The following is a 17,305-nucleotide window of genomic DNA, read 5'->3' on the forward strand; positions in this document are numbered from 1 at the left end:
TCTGGCAGGCTCCATCCCTTTTGAGTTTTAGAAAAAAAGTGAAGACTTGGCTATGCGAGCAAGCGTTCAAAAAATAAGTTTTGTTGGCTTCGACTCGGTCTGGACTAAGGTTTATGTACAAGGTTTTGTGGATGAATGGCTCAAGTATTTTGTATTATTTTAAATCTGTTTTTAATTGCTTATGTCTTATTCTTTTGTATTGCTGTATATTGGCATCGAATTCTGCCAGTTTTGTAAGCCGCCCTGAGTCCCTTCGGGTGAGAAGGGTGGGATAGAAATGATGAAAATAAATAATAATAAATAAATTATGTCCTTCAAGCCTCTTAAGCTTTTAAAAGCTTAAAGAAACTTACACAAGAGAATGTATGAAATATGCCCCCTTAGGTGTCCACGTGCAATTCTCATGTTTTAAACTCTTTGCATTACAGATAGTATATTCTAGCATTTTGAAATTCTTTAAATTTTTATATTGGTTTTGTATCTACCCTTACTACATTACAGAACATGTTTTGTATGAAACACTGAGAAGAAATTCAGCTCTGCAAAGCTGAATTACTTTCATTTCATTTTTCTTGGATATTAAGAAGCTCTGCATCCAAACTCATCACTATGACAAGGAATTACTCTCTCCAGAGACTAGATGAGACATCCTACAGGAAGATGCAAGAAATGCCTACGGTTAAAAATTGATTATTCCAAAGTAATCTGCATTGACACAGAAGTCTGTATGTACATTTCTAACCTTCACAACATCTGGATATAAAAACTCAGCAAGTTCTTTTGGGGGTTTCAAAATAGCAATCTGTGCAGGTCATTTAAAATTAAATATAAAATAATATAATAAAACATTACAATAATATTTAAAAAGACTGATGTATCTTATCCTGAGAAGACGTCTCACTAGAACAGACAATAATGCTTAATGAAGCAAAAAGCAGCAGGAAAAGAGGAAGATCGCATTACAGATGGATAGACACAATCAAGGAAGCCATGACCCTAAATCTACAAGACCTGAGCAGGGCTGGTCTTGATAGTATATTGATAGTTAATATTGATAGTATACAGCAAACTTCCATCTGTGAAAAATATTTCCCTTCATCTGAATTGTGTTTTTTGACCTGGACACAGAGTTTGTTAATTAAGAATGTGTGATGAATTTAGTTTACTGGTACTTTTAATATGATGCTTCCTGAATCCATGTTGCCTAGTGGTCTGCTTCAATTTTTCAGCTTTCAAGAAAGGCATCTCAGGATAGGGTTTTCTGGTGCAACCCTGGCAGTAGGAGTTTACCATGGTGGTGGAGAAGGAATGCACAATTCTTCACTTTTGGCCCTATGTTATCTGCAATAACTATCAGACTTTGCCCAAAAGGAGAGGCCAGCCCCAACTTTTCCCAAACAATTGGATTAAGAGCTAGCTTCATTTCTTGCTAACACACAGTTTAATAGTCTCACTTCATAGAAAATAACATTTATTTAGCTATGATTAGTATAGTACTCATGATAAAGCACACATAATGGCAGAGTGTCTGTGGATAGTACTTTTGTTCCCTCTTTCCCCATTCCACCTAGTCCTAGCATATAAGCAGGAATGATTATGCAGCAATGACTGTAATATTCTCAAGACCATAAGACATGCTATTCAAATCACAGGCTGTATTTTAAAGCTGCTATTGGAAATAGAAGCAGACAAGTATTATACAAAATGTTTCCATCAAAGTTTGCCTCTGAAAAATCACAAATAATGATAATAATCATCATGAAGTAACCCACAACCAAGAAGTCATGGGAAAAAATAACATTGAATTTAATCCTTTTCTCCTAAAATCTCATGCATGTCAGTCAAATTCCTCAGCTTCCTTCCTTCATACACATATACTTTCCATTACGCAGCTCACATTTTCATATTTTAAGTCCACATTACATTATCCCAAGGACTATCTTTATTAAATTGACTGTAGTTTTAACAAATGTCTTTAATTCTAAATTTATGGTTAAGATGATTTATCAAAATAGACTGAACTGAAACTTTTAAATTCTAGGCACGCATCTATGAAAAAAGGCGATCTTTTCCACAGTCTGGCACCAAGCTCTCTAGGACATTGTAGGGGGGGGGGGCAGTGTCTTATATTGAGTTCAGAAGCAAATTAGAAGTTGGCACCGGAAATTAGAATTAGAAGTTAGCACATCCAGACAGCACCTAAAGTGCAAGCCTTCTCAAATTTTTACCTGGGGTGTCCAAATGACACCTCAGGTAAAACTGAATTCATTTGGGACAAAGCAGGAAAACCCTGCTTTGTCCCAAAGTAATTTAACAGCTGGAAAGACTAGGGTCTTTACAACTGCGGATACTGTGTGGATTGGGACTGGGGATCACGTAACACGACTTCTGGTGCCCATCCACACAGCTCCTGGAGCCCAAGAAGCCCAAGACAGCCCCCATGGGCTGATCCAAATGACATCGGCACACTAGTGTGAGATTCTAGTTCCAAAATGCCAGCTGGCCTTTCTAGTAGCTTGTAGCTGAAAGAAGGGCTAAAACACTTATCTTAAATACAAAACAATTAACTAAAATTATTTTGCTTATATTATATGTTAAAAAACATTACTGAGCCTGGCAGAACTTCATAGACTAATGGCTATGAGACTGAACAATACTTCTTTTGCAGCACTGCCTTTCTGGGAACATCCAATTTGACCAGAACTACCACAAAATAGAGACATATTCCTATATATGCCTAATGATCCAAAGGTATATCATTGTTGATGGCACTGAGCAGTACTAAGAAGGCTAGGGAGACAACCCCCCTATTAAAACAGCTCCACTGACTGCTGATAAGTTTCTGATCCCAATTCAAGATGCTGTTTTTTTACCTATAAAAGCCCTAAACGGCTCGGGTGCAGCCTATATTTGCGATCACATCTTCTACTACTAACTTGCACAAACTTTAAGATCTGCTGGAGTGGCCCTTCTCTCACTCCTGCCACCGTCTCAAATGCGGTTGGTGGGGATGAGGGAGAGGGCGTTGTCGGTGGTGGCCCCCCATCTCTAGAACTCTCTGGAGAGAAATTACATTAGCCCCTACCCTAGCCTCATTCCGAAAAGACCTGAAAACCTGGCTATTTCAATGTGCTTTTCACTAGGTCGGCATAACAGACGGAGTCCCTACCTCCACCCATACCAGCTACTGCACTTTACCATTGGTCCATCTTATTAGTGTCCGCAATATATTGCACAAGTATAATTTATTCCTTTGTCTCTAATATTGAACACGCCATTGTGCCAGCCGTTAGCTACTGGTTAGGTTGTTTTCAAGTTATGCTATGATTTTATATATTTGTATGCATCAATTTTATCATAATTGGAATGTATTTTATGTTGTTGTATTTTATTGTAAATTACTGGGCTTGGTCCCCATGGAAGCCACCTCGAGTCCACTCGGGAAGATGTAAGAATAAACTTATTATTGTTGTTGTTGTTGTTGTTATTATTATTATTAGATTAATAAATATGAACACACTTCTCCCATCCAACTTCCAGGAAAGGCATTAGTCACATCCTTGTAGCTGAAAAAAGAACTATGAACATGGACCATAACATACAAAATAATTAACTAAATTATTATTATACTTACATCATTTTAGAAAATGAAGGACCAGAAATGACATATTCATTTTAATGTGTTTTGGATAAAAAATCTATGGGTTTTAAATGGTAGGTATGGAAATTCTTACCTGCAAAACCACATGTATGTGAACATTCCGACCAAGTTGACCACTCTGAAAGCTGGCAGTTTACTACACACTCCACATGGCAGTCAATAATTACTTTCGTAGGTTTTTCCAAATTTAGCTACAAAGAAAAGCAGAATAAGTCATTTGTTACTGATGGCCAGATAAAACAAAAAGTGAAATAAAAGGATCTTGAAATGTAACTCTCAGGAAATACCGCTTAGAATTTTAACTTTTAACCCAGGTTCACACAACTCCAAGTTGGGACATATTTGATATTTCAGTAGGGCAACACTCTTTTCTTTAAAAAAAAAAATAGGGTGGCAAGCTAAAGTATATTTTATTTATATCATCCTGCCTATCTCTATTTGGCTTCATTTCACTTGGCTGGTAATAGCTACACTGTAGAAACACTATAAAACCTTCCTACCTATACAATTTTTTTCAGTTCAGTAAAACTGCAACAGAACAATGACCGACAGCAGGAGGGGTGGGCATAATTAATGGAGTATATGTGAGTGGAAAGAGTTACAGAAGATGAGAGCCAGAGAAGTAATTTACTTCTCTGGAGATGCTAGGATAGCCTGTGCTATTCCATGTTTGCTTTAATGATACAACCAGTATGTAATAGGAGGGCTCCACTACTTTCCATGGTTTGTAAATATCTTCCATTAAAAGAAGTTTAGGGGTGAACTCAGTGATTTGGAGACTTCCTTAGGGCCCTTCTACACATGCATTAAAACCCGGAAGTAAGCGGGATAAAGGGTGTGCGTGTGGCTAAATGATGTCCGAGAAACATGCGGGTGGAATCGGGTTAACAGCCGGGGGGAGGTCAAGATAAGAAATCTGCTTGTGTGTCAGGACCCAGGCTGCAGAGCACCAATAACCATACGCAGAGGCCAGAATCTATCTAATATCTTTATTAAAGAATTATATAAAGTCAATAAAAACAAGTGTAGAATTTAGTCCAGAAGTAGACCCTTCAGGAAAGGTCAAATATAGTCCAGGAAAGCAATGTCCAATATATGATATTAAAGTCCAAAGTTATAATCCACTTCACCGAAACACACACTATTTAGCAAGCAATAGTGTGGGGAACTGTCCATAGTCTTTGAGGCTCAAGGTAAATCCGAAGGAAGGGAAAACAAGGCTGGAATCCGAGAAGCAGGGTCCGTGGTTTAAAACGCAAGGCAAGGCAAGACTTGAGACTTGGCAAGGTCCAACTTGAAACAAGGCAATCGTGGAACAAGAACTGAGTCCATAGAAATCCGTGGAACAAGGCAGGGCTGGAAACTTGATTCAGGAGCTGGGAACTGGGGTACGAAGTCTACACACGATCTCACTCCACGAGCTGACGAATTGACTCCGCAAGGAATCCTTTGTGGCCAAACATCTATATAGGATCTTGTTTTCCCGCCAAAGCACACTTTCTCTGGGGAACAAGAACCGAAACCTATACTGTCCAGATGCAGGACTCCTTAAACTTTCCCAAGGGAAACAGACTTAATCATCTAATTGTCTGGCAGCTATCCGGGCGCTTCGGCGAGTCGCCTCCCGAGCGCGTCTATCTTGATTATAATAAAGGCGGCGAGAAAATGGGGGAGATTTCTGCTCAAGGCTTGTTTGGCTGACTTCTTGTGGGCAAACATCCTGCAGCTGCAAGGGCTCCAAATCTGGCAGAAACGGTGGGAAACCCAAGTTTTCCTCTTCATCTGTCACAACAGTACTAGGAACGGGACTACATGGCCCATGAGTCATCACATTGTGTGTACATTAGGATTTCCACAGGTGCACGTATGAGGTCCAGTGCATCTCAGAGAGAAGTTTTTAAAAAACCAAATTTCTGCCGGATGTACTGTGTTTGCCCTCCATCTTGATCTGCTTCAAAGGAAGGTGTGAGGCTAGCTGGGGACCCTTTCCCAGGACCGACAGGTCTGTGTGTCAACTTGCTGTCAGCTTTGGGGATTTTTTGCCCCATTTTCAAAACCCGCATTTTGATGCTTTCTGTAAACTTCCTGAGTGGCTTCCATGGGGCATAATCATGTATGCTAGAACTGGTTCAAAGTTGATTTAGATTATGCTAGTTTAAAAGATACTGCTGAAATGAAGATAGTTTGGGATAATAAGAAGTGGATTTTTGATACAGAAGGATTCTAAAAGTGTTCAGTTTTTTCAGAAAAAAATATTGGACTCAGGATTGTTTCAGTCTAAAAGTATTATTTTTGCTCCAGTCTCAGATTGACAGGAAAAAATAAACAGAAAGCCATATTGTGATGCAAGTTAATCAAAGACATACTGACAACCATACACACTCACAAAGGGCCCACATGAAACCTTACCTTCTCACAGTAGTTCTTATTTATTGCTTTCCCATCACTACGTACACAGCTCAGAAGACGATTCCTAATCCCCTGTCCACATGTTGCATTTTCATTTAATTGGCACGTGCTCCAGTCTAAAAACACAACACAACTGCATTTAGTTCTGCCAGCCACTATGGAAAAAACTCTTTTTAAAACACAGTGAAACTATCTTTGTTTGATATGGATGTATAAAAGCCAGTAAGAGATTTTTTTAAAAAAGCAAGCAAATAAACATACATTGTCTTAGATTGTGAAGTCTTTGTTTTAGTAGCTCTTAAATGCTAGTCCCTTTGTGCATGCTGCAAACTGTCCAGCATTGATATAATATATGATTAAAAAACAGCTCATGCTTTTTCAAATGCTGTACTTCCTTTCCTGAATAACGAAGTTAGAAATGTTTTCTGCAATCTTGCTTCTTCAAAACACATGTCACATTTTCTAACTGAGTGTTGTCTGACAAAGTGAATCATGTCCTATACACACACACACACACACACACACACACACACATACAGTAATGTCTTCCTCAACCCCTTATAAGCTGGATGATTTTATTGTATCATTCTGCTAAAGTTGTGTTAAAAATTGCCATAAAGCATAAGTACTGTAATTAGAAGTCTTTTCAGTCTTCAAGATGTAAGGAGCATGATGAACGATCTAGAAGTCCACCTCAATGATCTTTAAAATGTTTAATTTTTATAGCTGTGTGTGCTTCCCTAATTGGTTACCAGAAACATGAATGTCAAAAAGGAAGTCTAGATCACTACCAAAAAAAATAAAATTATAGTCATAGCTTTAATATAGTTTCATTCTTTGATTAAATAGCAACTTTTAGGGAAGGAAAGAAGCACATTTTGGTATGAAAGTAGTATGGGTTAAAGAAGGTCACATTCTCTCTTTATCTGCGCTACAGATTGAGTTTTACAAAGGTACACACACAAATGTGAATGCAGATTAAATGTATGTTAGACATATTTAATTAGCCATAAGCACTATGGAGAGAAAAGGGATTTACTTCTAAATAAACATGCAGTGGCCTGTGAGGAGATATTAAATGAAAATACAAGCCATGCCACTGAGTAAATAAAACATAATTTAAAATAGGTAAGCATTTTTTAATACAAGCCAGTTTGTAAAAATTTTGCTTATTAAATCTTTATGTAGTTATTTCTTTCTTCTACAGATCTTTTCATTATTCAGAATGCTTGGTTTTCTCTGCCTCCAAATGACTAACAAGAGAAACTAAACAAAATTAGGGAGGTCATTTATCTACATGATTCAGAGGTGAGGACTTGGGGGAAAAAACACCTAACAATCTTTGAAGATATCTGAGGATTTGGATTATTTTCCCAGTATCATTGACTGCCTCCATCATTTCTAATATTGTACCTAGCCACTTCTCCAGATATTCAGACATGATGGAGAATGCTTACCTGTTAAATTATAGTGATATTGAAAACAATTATGGTTCAGAACACAAGGTCGCATTTGTGAACTTTCAGGACAAGTCTTGGGTTTTAACGGAGATCGCAACACATGTCGAGTTCGTGTTTGCATGGTGTTGGGGTTGCAAGGCTAGGACAATAAAAGACAAAGATGTGCATACATATTAACAGATATTTGTTTGGTAGGGGCTAAGACTGATGGGTTAATTGGGTTATTAAACTGCATTTCAGACTAATTCTTACTCCTTGAAATATGTTGCATAATCATGCCAAGTTGTGTGATGTCCTTCACATCAACCTGAGATCAATTTAAAATGAATTTGTATGTATAAAGGAAAGAAACCACACGTCATGAAAAATTTCTTTATGATAGTTACCACAGCAACAATTTATGAGTCAAATCATTGTATCATTTTAAAAAACCCCACCAACTCATTAGTTTTAGAGCTGCAGAAGACAGAACCAAAAAGAAAGCTGTGATCATGGCTCACAATTTCTAATCATGTTCCTCTCTAACTCCATTCTGGCAAGTTTTTGGCAGACTCGGTTCAGGTTCCATTGCTCATCAAGCCTGTTAAAACAGAATCTATTTTTGCACCCAGGTTTTCTTCATACGGTAGTTTGGAATTACAGTTAAGTGTTTGACAGAACTCAAAACTTCTAGTCCAGTCAGTACTACGAATAGCAAGCATCTTTTCTACTGTATAAATGACATCTTATAAAACAACCAATGCATAAGCTATAAAAAAATGATTTTCTTCAGGAGATGAATAAAGAGAAAGAAACTTTGACTTGTACATACCACCTGTCAAAGGCAAGAAAGCTGGCACACTGAAAATGTCAGACTGTTGATGGTCCTGTCTCTATGAAAATTGACAATGGATTTCCTAAATTGATATGCAGAAATGCTGTAAGTAGGGCAGTGACGCCCAAGCTTAGCCAGATTATCACAACTAAGGATTCTGACAGAGGCGACATGGACAATAACTTGGACTCACTGATAACTTCCTTTTGGAAATGCAGCAGGAATGAAAGATAAGGAATCTGTTCTGATATTTGAACCTACTGCCAAGTGGAAGTCAGGCCCAAGGAGAGCTGACCTGATGTGGAGGCAAAGCTAGTGCTCTGCACTGGGCAAGGTATTTTCTCGTAACTCACATGTTACCAGTCACCACCATAGTTAACTATCCTTGCGGGAGAAGACAAACACTGTTCCCAACACGAGTCTGAAGGAAACTGCTAGAGGTTTATCATCTGAGATTGGATATGAAGACCAAACAATAATGATGAGTTCTGCTTGTAGTATTTGATAGCGTCATTCCATTCTCCTTTGGTTTGGAGTTCCATGATTATATTTATTTATTTATTTTACATCTAAGTAAAGTTCTTTAGCATACAGGATATTAGGGTGTGGACTCTCTTTTTTTGTCTAGTCTTTTTTTGAACTCTAAATAGCCCCAGAAACAAGTGAGAACACAGTGCTTTTCTTTACTTCCATTTAAAGTTCAATCATTGCTATTATTATATTGTATTTTTGTTGTAAGCCACCCGGAGTCCCTTTATTTGGAAGATACAAATAAAGTTTATTTATTTATTATTTATTAATATGGGAAAGGTATACTTGTAAGAAATGTATCTCATCTTAGGTAGAGGAAAGCTTGGCCCCATATAAACCGCCCCGGGTCCGTTCAGGGAGATGGAGGCGGGGTAAAAAAATAAAGTATCATCATCATCATCATCATCATCATCATCATCATCATCATCATCATCATCATCAAACTGACATCATTTACTCCAATTTCTTTCCAGATTATTTACTATATTAATAAAATTATGATGTAGGCTAAACCTCATTGTGAATTCCCATAATATAATGGACTAGTTTAGGCTAACATATACTATAGCATTGTCCTCTATCAAGTGTCACATCTGTCTACTAAGTTAAACCCCACTGAATGAAATAAATATGTGAAACATTGTACTGAAAATCTGCTCCCACTCCTACATTTGCTAAAACGAACACTCCAAGAGATAGTAACGAATCTATTCAACTTTGTTGTCATATAAGTAATTAAAAATGTGTCTCCTTACTGGATGATGTATTTTCCAGGCACAATAAAACATCTTGAATAACCAAGAAAGACTTGGCTCATTGTTGGAGTAAAAAAGACGGGAACTTCAGCATGTCCCTGTCCCACTCCAGGGCACAATTCTGATCAGCAGCCAAGTCAATAAGCAGCAACTTCAGTTATTTAATAGTTTCAGAAGCTCATAAAGGGCAGTTATGTCAGGGTATACTTGTATGTGTCTTAACCTGCAATACTTCATTTTGATGCTAGTGACACTGGGGCTAATGGGGTTACCTGAGTGATTAAGAGCTACAGAATTATGCCTTACAGACTAGCAAATTCTAGACCATTTGATGTCGATAGCAGCACTATTATTGATTCCACGTGAAGTGAAATGAAACAAGTAATAAAACAGAATTGGGGGAAAAACGGCTCTATGCTTCTAAATACTGAAATAAGCACATTACAAGTTCAGTCTAATGTTCTTGATTGTATCTAATTGATGTTAACAAATTTATACTTATCACTGCAAGGAGAACAAGGGATTAAAGAAAGTGGCAGGGGCTAGATCAAGAAATGTGTCACATCTCCCTCTTTTTATAAATATTGAGGAGTGTTTTTGCAGTAAGATCCTCCCATAAATCACACGGCGGGCTCTATTTTCCCATTTAAAAGCTCATTAACTACAGATACAGAGTTTCAAAAACTAAGGCCTTTATTGCTTTGCAGCTGTCACTGAAGGCAGAACATGAATGAGAGCGAAAAGGGAAGAAGGGAAAGAAAGGAAGTGGGGGAGAAAATTCTTTCTTTCCTTTTATTAAAGGAAACCTTGAGCTATTCCAAATCAAAAACCCAAATTCAACACTGCAATGAATCACTCTGACCAGGAGGTCATGAGTTCGAGGTCCGGCTCGGAGCCTATGTTTGTTTGTCTTTGTTCTATGTTAAAAGGCATTGAATGTTTGCCTATATGTGCAATGTGTTCTGCCCTGAGTCCCCTTCGGGGTGAGAAGGGTGGAATATAAATGCTGTAAATAATAAATAAATAGTAACAGTGGCTTAGCCTGATGCAAGTCTGGCAATGGGCCAATGGACTGCAGAACAACTCTGTATGAACTCAATTACAATGTAAAACCAAAAAGTGAGATCAAGCCCCAAATGGTTTTACTTTTGGATATCTGCCAGGGGACACACCTCTCCCCAGCTTTGGTGTCCCCAGCCTTGGTCGGACTTAGGCAAATGTTATCCATTGGACTGTAGTTCCCATCATTTTGTGGTATCACTTCATACAGCAAATCATTTAAATGAAAGCTCCGATTCTCACTGATGACTGGCCACCCTGACATCATAATTACCTTCAAACTAATCCAGTTGCAAAGTGTTCACAAATTGTTGATTACCTTTTGTGCAATTAATTTGATTGTTTGTCCTTGAAGGCCAGAATAATAGCATAAATGTTTTGCCAATAAAAAATAAAAGGAAAGCCTCTGAAGATATGAGCCCAATTAGAGCTCCACTGCATTTATTTTGCTTTGTTAAAATCAATCGATGTGCTGAAGAAACATGAGAAGGGTCATCTCTTAAATGACCACTTCGGCTGTCTTCAGAATGAAAATAAGCGTTTTGAATAGTTTTGCAGAGCAGAAGTTTTATCTCTGAACAAAGCTGCTTTCTTTTTCTTTATCACGTTTAATGATAGCATATCCAGATGTAAAATTCAATTTAAACATGGGATACAAGTCAGAACAGAGAATACAGAAAGCGAATAAAATTCTGCTCCACTCAGGGCCCTTCTACACAGGCCCAAATCCCAAGAGGAACTGGGATTTTATATTCCAGTTCCTCTCAGCATTTAAGCCCCTTACCAGCCCCAAACCCCAGGATTTCCTGGGGTGGTAGCTACATGCTGTTCCAGATCAATCAGAGGTCGATCTGGGAGGGCATGTAGCTGGTTCCCACCCCTGTTTTTCCCCAAAAACATACCAGAGGGGCCTGACTGCATTGTCAGGCCCCTTGGAGAAAGCTTATGACATGTCAAAATGACATATTGAAAGCTTTGGAGGAGGGAGGTGGGAAAGGGGGGTGGCTGGGAGGGGAGGGTTTAAGCCTGAAGAACTGGAATGGCAATTGGGATTGACCGCCAGGATCGCAGCCAGTGGTTCTGGAAGTCAATCTCCACAGGCCAAGCACCTTGCAGTAAGGTCAGGATCTTTCCAGGTGTTTTATTAATCTGGAGTAAACTAGAAAATCCCAGTTTACTCCAGATTAACCTGAGGCATTGTTTGGATGCCTCATGTTATCTTACAATCCATCATGGCTTTCGGACCCTCAGTATGACAGGTGCTTCAGTCTACAGATTGTTCCTTCTACCTTGACATGCTCTCCAGATATCACACAATGATAAGACATATTCTCATCACCTTCTCAAGGAATAGGAAAACTAGAATGGCCTCCCAAGAAAACTACTGACTGACATCCTGTAGTTATGATGTTGTAAGCTAGGCTTACTATCAAATTAACCTTTTTTGTATTCACATTTTCAATTGTCATGATCTCACATGCCCACAAAACCCTCCTATAGTGTTAAGTTGCTCTACCAAGGGAGAGAGCCACTGAGCGAAGCCCACTCGGAGCCTATGTTTGTCTTGTCTTTGTTCTATGTTAAAAAGGCATTGAATGTTTGCCTATATGTGTAATGTGATCCGCCCTGAGTCCCCTTCAGGGTGAGAAGGGCGGAATATAAATGCTGTAAATAAATAAAATAAATAAATTTTAACAACTTTCAAATCCACCATCAATATTAGCCTGGAACCTTTCTGGGACATCTCCATACAGCTACAAATTGACATCTAAGTATTTATTTATTTACAACATTTATACCCCGCCCTTCTCACCCGAGGGGACTCAGGACTCAAGTACCAAACGATATCCCATTGGGCAGGGGTCCTCAAACCTTTGTATGTGTAGGACTGGTTCACGGTCCCACAGACTGTTGGGGGGCTGGACTATGATGATATAGTCAAAAATTAGGATTGTTGTTGTTGTGTGCCTTCAAGTCGTTTCAGACTTAGGTCAACCCTAAGTCTAAAGTTTAGGACAGGGGCCAGGAAAATGATCTTGGAGGGCCGCATCTGGCCCACGGGCCTTAGTTTGAGAACCCCTGCCATTTGGTATACATATACTTACATGCCTTTAGGTTTTACCCTGAATACACTACCAAATCCACAATTTACAGCCAAACCTTCTGATACAATCACATCTGTTTATACCCACAAGACAAGGATGCCAACCTCATGGAATTTCAACAACCATTTGTCACTCTACAGTATATGAGGTGAGAAGAAAAAAATAAGATAATACTTGTATGCAGTTTATTACAGAACAAACTGAAAACAGGAAATGGCAGAATCTCACTAGTGGTCAAACATACAGTGTGAGACAGATACCACTCAGATTATTCATCAGTGGACTACAACCTACTGTGGACAATCTCACTGTCCCATCAAAGGTGCTTAGTGGTAGGCCTTTACCTGCCTACAAACATTCCCCAATCTCAAACATCCACTTACCTACAGGAGAACAGACAACATGGTTGGAGAAATAGGTACAAACCCTTGTCAAAAATCCAGATGCCAATTTTGCCCACACATGTACTTGTTTTATCATTTTACTATTTTATTTTGTTATTATTGTGTTATATTGTATTACTGTGTTTTAATCTGTTTTACTTTATTTGATCTGTTTTGTTGATAGTGTTTATTTATATTTTAACTCTTTTTCATATTTTGTTTTTGGGCTTGGCCCCATGTTAGCCGCCCTGGGTCCCTTTGGGGAGATGGAGGCGGGATTGAAAATAAAGTTGTTGTTGTTGTTGTTGTTGTTGTTGTTATTCAGGAAATGTCACCACAAGACCTAATCACATCACCAAAATATCACTTGCTCATCTTCTAATATGATGGAGATACTATTATGTAGTTAAGCCTGATGGCTAACCATTATAACACTCGGTTAACAATTAACTAGAAGCATTTTGTCACATGCAAATGCAAAACATAAACATGTCTTTAGAAATAAAAGAGAAGAATTGAACTGCTACAGTTTACTACTGCATTGTTGGAAAGGAGTAAACTTGAGAATGTTCTTGAGGTACGGATGTGTCGTGTTGTGTACTTTAACACAAGTGTGCAAGATAGCTCTTATGGTCCCAATTCTAAGATTGCTTCAGGGGAGTTCTCCAACTAGTTCTTCATATGGACCTCATAGCTGTAGGCTACCAAGGCTGTAATATGCTTACCAGCCCTGTAATTTATTGAAATGCTTGCATATGGTACTTGGAACATGATGTTTAACAAGCTATTCATAATGAAATGTGCAACTTGAGGCTTGCACTGCAGAAAATGCTTCTGTAGGGAAGGGATTTGACCAGTTTTAACTGTGTAATGAACCATTCATAACAATCTGGATGCAGATGTGAACACTCTGTAACAATTTAATAAGCTATTTACAATATAAGCGGTGCTTAAAAAATGTAGCTCCACACAATTAATCCATAATGGTTTCCTGAACTCTTGTGCACCTCCCTCCTCCCTGAGCTGTTAATCACCAGGAAAGAATAACAACACTTACCCAAAGAACAGGAAGGTTTGAAAACATTTACCCCTGTTCTGAACGGTTATTGGTGTTAATGTATAACATGTGTTACTGTGTAGGTAATTTTCAATATCGATTAGAGCCTTTATATTTTTTACATCTCTGACTGCAATGGTGTTGCTTCACTGATCTGAATGGTCATGCTTCTCCTTAGTGAAATCTCAGAGTTTCCAGAGGGTATATGAATGATTTTATGCTCGTACAAAGCAATATGGAAGTGGAAACAACTTTTTGCTGAGAAATTTACCTCATTTGGAATGGGGAAGGTCCTGTGAAGTGTTATAATAATAATAATTTTATTTATAACCTGCCCTGTCTCCCCAAGGGGACTTAGGGGAGAGCTATGTGGATTGTGTGGAGTACTTTCCTTTCAATGAAACCTGTAGAATGTTGTATAGCAACAATTTCATCTACTGAACATTAGACAATCTGTTACATGCATGTATGTACGTATACATGCATGCAAGTCTGGCTTTCCATGTATTAGATATGGAGCTAAGCCTTTTTGGCACTATGGTTTAAACATTTGTATTCTTTATTTACAAAATAATGAAACCTAAAGAATGTTGTATAGCAACAATTTTATCTACTGAACGTTAGCCAATCTGTTACATGCATGTATGTACGTATACATGTATGCAAGTCTGGCTTTCTATGTATTAGATATGGAGCTAAGCCTTTTTGGCACTATGGTTTAAACATTTGTGTTCTTTATTTACAAAATAATTAAACCTGTAGAATGTTGTATAGCAAGAATTTCATCTACTGAACATTAGCCAAGATGTTACATGCATGTATGCATGCATGCATGCATGTCTGACTTTCCATGTATTAGATATGGAGCTAAGCCTTTTTGGCACTATGGTTTAAACATTTGTATTCTTTATTTACAAAATAATGAAATGAATTATTTGTCCGAGGTAATGACTGATTAATATTGGGGATTATATTATAGCAAGGGTCAGAAAAGAGTTGCCCTCATATTTTTGTGGCTCTTAATACCTACATTGGAAAAATATGTGTCATTTTTTGCTGTTCCGTTTCTGAGTTTGAAGGAATCACTGCCTTCTTGTTAAACCAATTCAAAGCACCACTTCCCAAGTTCCAAAATAAAAAAAGAGAGTGGCCACCCAGGCTTGTCTGCTTTTGATTTCTTGTGTATTTTGACCATGTCTAAACCTGATGAAATCTGGAAAGGGCATGTGTGGGCGTTGGGCTGCCAATTAGGCTCCGAAGCCTGCTAAAGATGCTGCATTGGAGAACTCTTTCATTTCATGGGACTCATGCTAACTCATGAACCCAGTGCTGAGAGCCCTGAAATGGGAGAACAATTTTGGCTTCACAGGAATCATAAGTTGTGGCTATGAGAACTGAAAAGAAAAGAGGAACAGTTTTTTATGAAATGTTTTGAGTATAGGATAAAACCCAAGCATAAGGGTCACAACTTGTACAGCAACTGAGCGCTATCATTTCTGATACCTCTGCCATTCGAGCCCAACTTAAATTTGGTGGATATGAAAATAAATCTTACTAATAAAAACATATGGCAATGCTCATCTTAGTTGTTGTTTGTCCACTGGGACAATTAAAACTTGGGCAAATTCAGAACTTTTGAACCAAAAAAGGAGAGTATTTGAAGAGCTAAAGTGTTAGTTTTATGTGGAGCAAGCATATTGAAATGAATGGGAATTGTGAATCACAACTAGCAAAGGTCTCGTTGATTTTGATGGCTCTCCTCTAGGTAGGACTACACTGGGTATCTAGGTGAGACAAGAAAGGAATTTTTCTTACAACTAAACCTGTGACTTGTGTCTGCTTTCAAAATAACCCATAATATGTCAGCAGCACAGATTTTATTTATGAGACATAAACTTACTTGATATTCATAGCTGCTACAGAAGTGTGGCTGATCCACAAGGAGCAGTAGGAGTTTTTCTTTCATTCTGTGCCTTATGCTAGAAATTTGCATAATTAAATGAACTGGTATCAGACCCCGTTGAATTAGCTACTGTAAATGTTAACAGTTGATGCAAACATAGAGGCCTCACAGATCTCGTACTATGGGTTATCAACTGTTGTAAGCAAGAAAGCTGACAGCTGATACAATAAATCTGAGATAATTATTTCAGGGACTTGTAGTGCAACTTGCATATTAACTCAGTTTAAGAATGCTTTGATGAATTTGATTGAAGTCAATTAATTAAATTTCCAAGTCAGATGAATGCAGAGTCAAAGCATTGCACGTTCTGCTGTTCAGAGCTGCGCATTTAGCAGGAGATGATAAACTTTCAGCTGCCTGTGCAGAAGTACCAAATCAAATGATGAAGTGTGAACACACTGTTGTATCTGAAACTAATATGAAGTCTCTGAAGAAAAATGTGTTTCTATTTAATTTGCCAATGTTTATTGAAATAGACAGGAAAGATATTCACTCTTGATGTAACACTTCTCAAAACAGTCTACCGACAAGAAGAAAAAGACGGAATATTTGATTGGATTATGACTCTTAACAATATGATATTGATAGGGGCAGAATTAGAGCTAAATGAGGCATTTAAGGAAGTATTTGTTAAGATTAATTGAAATTTCCTTCATGGGGCTAGTGATACAAAAGTCACTGGGACTCTGGAGGGAGAGGGATATCTTTATTGTGCCAGGAAAAATGCACAAAATGTATTATGCAAGCTTTCAAAGTGTCAAAAATCTTTTTTTTTGGGAGGGGGGGTGAACATTTTAGAGTCACAGAACTGTATTTTGTCAAGGTGTTGGTTTTGTTCAACGTGTTGTTGAAGTCTTTCATGGCCGGAATCACTGGGTTGTTGTGAATTTTCCGTGTTGTATGGCCGTGTTCCAGAAGCATTCTCTCCTGATGCCCGGAAAATTCACAATAACCCATTGTTGGTTTGTTGTTGTCAGTTAAGGTCATCTGGAAGGATATTAATGCTCGTAGAGGTCGCTTCCCTCTTCGGACATTTGGGCACTGGGAGACAGAGTCCCAAAATCTAGGCAATAGCTTTTCAATTCCATTAGCAATAGAAAAAGTAACT

General features: G+C 38.1%; 1 protein-coding gene across 1 annotated transcript in view; it reads right to left on the reverse strand.

Annotated features, from left to right (window-relative positions):
* thsd7b (thrombospondin type 1 domain containing 7B) overlaps positions 1–17,305 on the reverse strand; it is a 629,413-nt gene that overhangs the window by 30,364 nt on the left and 581,744 nt on the right. Inside the window, exons 18-20 of the mRNA XM_062966810.1 lie at positions 7,528–7,669; positions 6,071–6,186; positions 3,735–3,852 (exon numbers count right to left, since the gene is read on the reverse strand). Coding sequence (XP_062822880.1) covers positions 3,735–3,852; positions 6,071–6,186; positions 7,528–7,669 — 376 coding nt within the window. The remainder of the gene's footprint in view (positions 1–3,734; positions 3,853–6,070; positions 6,187–7,527; positions 7,670–17,305) is intronic.

This window comes from Anolis carolinensis, chromosome 1 (genome assembly GCF_035594765.1).
Source record: "Anolis carolinensis isolate JA03-04 chromosome 1, rAnoCar3.1.pri, whole genome shotgun sequence".
NCBI lineage: Eukaryota > Metazoa > Chordata > Lepidosauria > Squamata > Dactyloidae > Anolis > Anolis carolinensis.